The sequence below is a fragment of the Sinocyclocheilus grahami genome, unplaced genomic scaffold (genome assembly GCF_001515645.1).
Source record: "Sinocyclocheilus grahami isolate Dianchi unplaced genomic scaffold, SAMN03320097.WGS_v1.1 scaffold433.1, whole genome shotgun sequence".
Lineage (NCBI taxonomy): Eukaryota > Metazoa > Chordata > Actinopteri > Cypriniformes > Cyprinidae > Sinocyclocheilus > Sinocyclocheilus grahami.
In genome coordinates this window covers 718,262-724,616 of record NW_015505612.1, presented here as the reverse complement: position 1 = coordinate 724,616, position 6,355 = coordinate 718,262, and the positions used below count along the sequence as shown (strand labels likewise).

Below are 6,355 nucleotides of genomic sequence, written 5' to 3'. Positions count from 1 at the left end.
ATATATATATATATAGGTCAGTGGCCCTTGGCTTGGTATTGTTGGCAGAATTCGGCCCTCGGCGAAAACTAATTGAGGAACCCTGCTGTGAATAGTCTTTCACTTTCTGCTTGTTGAGTCTTTAAGACGTAAACTTCACAAGCTTGAACTCATTGTTCTGGACAAACCATAACTGGGCTTTCTAAAATAAACAGTGCTACAGAAAGCCTTCATAATATCAGTGTGATATCAGTGCAGATCATAACATACCCCTTCTCCCGATGGCGGAGTCTCTGAGGGTGCCACTTCTTAAGCAGAACCCACACATCACAAGATAAAGATGCTGGATCTAATATACAAAGAAAAAAAAACATTTTTGGTAACATGATAACAGGTGCTTTATATTACATATTAATCTCTTAAGAGTCTCATTTCTATAAACTGCACATCTGAAATGTTTACTTGTATCTCTGCTTTTCTGTTTTGGGGTCGGCTGTTTTCTCATCTTGGCGAAAAGTCTCCGGCATTCTCTGCATCTTACAGTATCAACAGGACAAGAGGGCGAGCTGGGACCCGATTCCACTGTGAGATCGGTACTGGATTCTTCCAAAACAGACTCAAGCTCTACCCGAGACTCAACCTCAGTCTCAGAAGTATTAGCCCTCAACCTGAGTTTCTCTAGAGTGTCCTCAGCCATTGCATCTGGAGCCAAGGAGATCTTCTGAACCACTCCATGTTGTGGTTCCACAAGAGAAAGAAGTCTCTCGTCTTCTTTTCTCGCTCGACATGATGCACCAGCTCTACTCTTCCTTACTGGCCGCTTCATATCATGAATAACAGACACATGGTCTTTTATTTCCTCCACACTCTCTGACTGGCTAGAGTCATTGTCACTCAACACCACACAGATGCTCTCAGGGTCCTTCACATGTTCTCGCTGTTGACGCCTTCGGCTTCTCAGGACTGTGTTGCGCCGCAGTTTCATAGAGACAGATTTGGTAGTAACCTCACTTAGAACCAAGATATTCACCTGTGATGAAGAATTAGAAAAATCTAACATATCAAACAACATCATATCCAAGTCACTAAGCAAAAGACCTCCTCTAGGCGATGTTTTTTGACTTATTAAAGGGATTTCTACCTCACTGTAGCATCCTGACTCTTGTCTTGGAGGAAAGTTAGTGAGGTAGTTGTAATATGCCCTGAAAACAACAGCCATCAATGACTAAATCGCAGTTTGTTTTATGACTAACTAACAGTTAGTCACCAAAGGTCTAGTCACAAATCCAAATAACAAATAAAAAGTAGCACATTTGATTCACTAATGCCTAATAATGTTTTCTTAGAGTGCTGTGGTAATGCAGAGACGAGGTCTTCAGCTCATTACTTCAAATAAGTAATATTATTATATGTAATCTGTTAATAAAGCACTTAATCACCTCAAAAAATAGCATATTTTCCTTTTTTTTTTTTTACCTGAAACATTTTTATTTGTACGTTACTCTGTTCGTTTTGGTTTACTTGACTGTCTCGAGAAGCACTCTTTGAATAACCATATCACATATTTCTTACTCTCTCTCGGAATGTCGACAGTCTGTTTGTTGTAATAACATGTCCAACATGTCCATCGTTTTAAACACCGAGCTCGAAGAAGATCAACCCGACGCGAAAACAGTTTTCTGATTATCTCAGTATAGCTGTACGTTACTGTTCGCGCGCGATCACTGTTGAGCCGCCAGATACTCGCGAGACCTGGCTGTCATCAACCGGAAACTTTAGAAAGTTAAGAGCAGCCATAAGGGGGCGCTTGGTCTTGAGGGAGCCTATGCCGAACGCCGATATACCAATATCTTACCGAGAACCATAAAAAAAAAGTTTTGTTAATTTTTTTCATGTCATTACATTGGTTGGAGCATAAGAAACCAATGGAGAAAAACATTTCATATATTAATAATATATTTCATTAATAATTTACTCTATGTCCTTCAAACAGAAAACAAGATTATTTTGCTTACCCCATTGGCAGATTATTTTGCTTGTTTCAAGCAAAAACTCACTTAATTTTTAGTTTTTTCTGAAAACAAGACAATAATTTTCACTTGTCTAGAAAAATCCTTCTTGATTTAAGAATTTTTAGATATTTCGGCTGGAAACAAGACAAAAAAAATCTAAGCAAGAAAAGCATTTTTTTGGTGTGTACTATCAATGTCCATAAAGAAGAAAACTTCAAATGCCATTTTGCTCTTCAAATGTCATAGATTGAAACCTACAACAAAACTTGTTTTTTCTGGACTAAAACAAATTTATTTAGCCAAGCTAAGTTCTCATGATTTTTTTTTATTAACTGACCCCTATGGAATGAATAAAATCCAATTCTGATTTTAACCTAAAAAAAAATCACTAAACAACGAATCAAATGCATGATTTGCCAGGTTACCTGTGCAAAACATCACAATCTATAGATCACAATCATGCTTGGCTTTGCCATGAGTTAGAATGCTGCATGTTTGCATGCTAAGATCAGAGTATGAGTTAATTTTTCATATGATTTTTAAATTACATTTTGTACTGTATGTTTCATTGAATAAGAAGCACCTGTTAAATAACACGATTCAGAGTAATTTTATAATGTAATAACAAGGTACAGGATAAAGTAAAGACCCAAAGCTTACAACTTATAACAGTGTTTTATTTAACTAGAGACAAAGTACAGATCAGCCTAAGTGCCCTATGGACACACAATTTACGCACCAATTTAAATAAAATCTAAATATTTCTATGAACATAAAATTATAAATTACTTAAATTTAAACCAAAAAAGGTAATTACAATTATTTAAAGAGTTTCTGTTAAATATATTATATTATATTAGTTATTTGCATTGAACAGTTCTTAAATTAGAATTGTATACGTCAAACACGGAACAGCACAGTGGTCTATTTCCTGCAGTCTGTTTGCTTCTCAACATATCCTGTGATGTTTATTAATGGCTTCCCTGTTGATACTTGTCCTTTGCTACTGAACTGAGGTCAAGATTTAATAAAACCGGTCATAGATCCATCCGGAAGGTCACAGGTTTTCTGGGAACTGCAGTCGTTACTGCATTAGACAGCTGCTGCTTGGCAGGAAGTCTTGAACATATGTGACCACAGCTTTGGAAAGATAAGTCATAGTGCCATAGCTGCCGCTAGGAGCACTGTCATAAAAGAAGTTACAGATTCCTGTGGCAGGATCCTTCTCCAAGAAATACTCATTGGCCCCGCTGGAGCTCTGAAATAAAAGCACATAAGACACAATGTCCAGATGTGCAAAGCTGGAATCTAGACAAAACAGGCACAGTTTGGTGAAGTTAAGATAGTTTTGATATGTTTAGCCTTTTTTCAGCAGTGCATGATTCCCATAATTCCATTTGTGCTATATCATAGTTTTGATGACGAAATCGTAATAATAAAGAACAAGCACACCTGCTTATATAAATAATAAATGTAAATACATGCAAACATACCAAGCTACATATTATGAGCATCATATGTAACATAAAAAGGCATGATGATACCTGATCCTGTTGAAAGAGATCATTGGCCATGTGGACAATGCGGTCGATGTGAATAATTCCCCCAATACTGGGAATCTCCATGTCAGCTACAAGGGTCAACACCATAATGGCCTCCACCAGCAGCTGTCTGTACTCAGGCTGTGGGACATGATTCAGTACAGACTCCACGTGCACTGCGAACTTGATCTCTCCTTCTGTCATCTACAATAACACACACAGACAACAGTCCATGATTACAGGTATTTAAAGGAAAATTCCAAGTTTAAGGTTCAACGTAATATAATATAGCAATACAGCAGATCAATATGAATACATTGACATTATTATTATTATTTTTTATGTTTTTGAAAGAAGTCTTTTATGCTCGCCAAGGCTGCATTTATTTTTCCAAAAATTCTGTACAAAAAGTACAATAATATTGAGGAAAAATAAATACAATTGAAAGTATCGTTCTCTATTGAATGTATTTTAAAATGTAATTTATTCCTGTGATGGCAGAGCTCACCATTGCTACAAGTTTCAGTGTTATATTATCCTTATTATTATATAATGCATCCTTGCTGAACAAATGTGTATGTGTGCAGGTGGATGCACCTCACGGGTGGTGGAGGAAGGCAAGACGTATCCGGCAATGGAGAGGCCGTGACATTTCTGGAGAATCTTCCAGACCTTCTGGTAGAAGCCCATGGGCACTCTGTTTATGGCCCCATCCAGTCTGCGTCTCCTCAGCCACTGGCCCTGGCGTTCCTCCCACTGCAGGTGTGAGTCACCTGCACCAGTCGGAGACAGGATCCCGCTGGGAGTGGAGGGGCTGCTGCATCGCTACAGACACGCACACATTTACATCAGTATATCATTAAGATATGAGCTGAAAATCTGACTAGTGGGATGTCAGCTTTACAGTGACAACACTTATCAGCACATATAACACACTTAAAAGCATGCTTCTTCAGGTTTAGTAAGCAGAAACTAAGACAAACATAGTTAAGATGTTACAATGCCAGCCCATGCTAAGAGAGTGAAATGACCACAACAAGACAAGACTGACTTGTGACACGTTAGAAATGTTAATTGGCTGTTATGGCTGGAAGTTTGTCCCATTTCAAATCAGTCAACTAATCTGAGGCATTGAAAAAAGCGTTTTTATTTATTGAGAACCAACGGACTGAATTCACCCCTCCAAGTTAAATTGATTTTTAATCTTCTAAACCGTAAAAAGTAGTATTTGACATAGTGGAGAGCAGGTGTTTGTGGAGAGGGTTTTGATAGGTTTTTCTGTAAGTTACCGTGGAACGAGGGGATGTGAAATTACTGCTGATGGAATTACTGCTGGTAAATATCTATGAGAATAAAAGCAGAACATACAAACATTTAAAATTAAAATTAAAATGGAAAGTATTTCAGATGAACGAACAGTTGAGGCATCATACAGAGACTCACAGTCAAAAAGATGCTTCATATGACTGAAAAAGATGTGTATGATATGGGCAAACTGAATATTACTCAACGTTTTCATGCTAATACTAGTTTAGCATGTTTTGTTTTATTCATGGTCTAGACAAATGTGCTGTGACCTCTAGACAGAATGGGCTCTGCACAAAAAAGCTACTCTTAAGTATTAGCAGAGCATGCCAATATTACAAACTCAACCCACACTTATGGGTCTGGAGTCATCAAGCTGAAAACAAAATAATATAAATGTAATTTAAGGCATAGTAGTGAAGAAATGTATATTTAAATTGAACAGTAAATATTTCAAAATTTTTGAAACACAAAAACACTTTATTACAGACATTTCTCTTTTTTCACTCCACCTGTTTGATTTCAGTCTTGAGCTTTCTGATGCCCGTACGCTCCGTCTTGGTGGCCCCTGTGTGTCCAAGCTCATGGATGGAGATGGCGGGACTGGTCGCTGAAGACTGAATCGGACGCACTTTCATATAATATAGAGCGATTAATGAAGAACAGCTCACACAAGAGATCACAAGAGTAGCAACATGCCTGTTTTTGAATAGGAGTATAAATTGTGTGTGTGTGTGTGTGTGTGTACGAGGAGGCAAAGTCCTCAAAGTTTTTTTTTTTTTTTTTCAAATGTAAACATTACTTACACTATCGGAAAAAGAAGAAAAAAAATCGATTTTAGAGTTTTATATTAACAATGTAATCAATATTCTATTTATATAAATCATACAAGTATGAATCTCATCAAGTTAGTGTTTTTAACTAACTAATTTGTAAAATGCTTATATTCCAAAATTTTATCATATTCCAAAATAATAACTAAAGGCAGTAACAATTTAAACAATGTATTTTATTTGTGAACTTATGTTAAGCTATTTAATAGTTAACTTTGACTATTTTTGAATTTTTTACTTTACCTGCTGGTGTTGCTGTTGGACAATGTTTCTTTAGTAAAAAACTAGTGATTTATACACTTTTTAATGTTATATTGTGTAATATTGGCAATGTTTTATTTTTGTACAACAAATTTTTCTCCCTTGCATCCTTGGCGGCAATGCCCCAGATAGATAGATATATATATATATATATATATATATATATATATATATATATAATCATTTGAAACAGCAGGTTCCCATTTTGTCACTATACCTTGTGTATGTTTAATAATAATACTCATAATAATACCCAAAAAATACTCACTGGACTAAAGAGCTTGAAAACTAAGGCTGACTGATACTCACTACTCCTCTCTACACCAAACTCTTTCCCGCTCAGGATGTGATGTAAGAGATTCTTCATGTCAAAAGGACTGAGGCTCATCAGGCTCTCTGACGCCTCCTCACCTGTAGACATCAT

The 6,355-nt window shown here is 36.6% G+C and overlaps 2 protein-coding genes across 5 annotated transcripts in view; both read right to left on the bottom strand.

The window, feature by feature from the left end:
- LOC107551806 (uncharacterized) overlaps nucleotides 1-1,747 on the bottom strand; it is a 7,355-nt gene extending 5,608 nt beyond the window's left edge. The window contains exons 1-4 of one of the 4 annotated variants that reach the window (XM_016233537.1): nucleotides 1,552-1,729; nucleotides 1,121-1,181; nucleotides 442-1,009; nucleotides 250-328 (exon numbers count right to left, since the gene is read on the bottom strand). In XM_016233537.1, the coding sequence (XP_016089023.1) occupies nucleotides 250-328; nucleotides 442-1,009; nucleotides 1,121-1,181; nucleotides 1,552-1,607 (764 nt within the window). In that variant the 5' untranslated portion in view covers nucleotides 1,608-1,729. Of the gene's footprint in view, nucleotides 1-249; nucleotides 329-441; nucleotides 1,010-1,120; nucleotides 1,182-1,455; nucleotides 1,515-1,551 lie in introns of those variants that run through there. The other 3 variants (XM_016233541.1, XM_016233540.1, XM_016233539.1) reach the window with 3 other exon arrangements.
- Nucleotides 1,748-2,901: 1,154 nt separating this feature from the next.
- LOC107551782 (phosphorylase b kinase regulatory subunit alpha, liver isoform-like) overlaps nucleotides 2,902-6,355 on the bottom strand; it is a 22,137-nt gene continuing 18,683 nt past the window's right edge. Inside the window, exons 22-27 of the mRNA XM_016233508.1 lie at nucleotides 6,241-6,342; nucleotides 5,350-5,468; nucleotides 4,822-4,875; nucleotides 4,130-4,357; nucleotides 3,536-3,736; nucleotides 2,902-3,249 (exon numbers count right to left, since the gene is read on the bottom strand). Of these exons, the coding sequence (XP_016088994.1) occupies nucleotides 3,076-3,249; nucleotides 3,536-3,736; nucleotides 4,130-4,357; nucleotides 4,822-4,875; nucleotides 5,350-5,468; nucleotides 6,241-6,342 (878 nt within the window). The 3' untranslated portion in view covers nucleotides 2,902-3,075. The remainder of the gene's footprint in view (nucleotides 3,250-3,535; nucleotides 3,737-4,129; nucleotides 4,358-4,821; nucleotides 4,876-5,349; nucleotides 5,469-6,240; nucleotides 6,343-6,355) is intronic.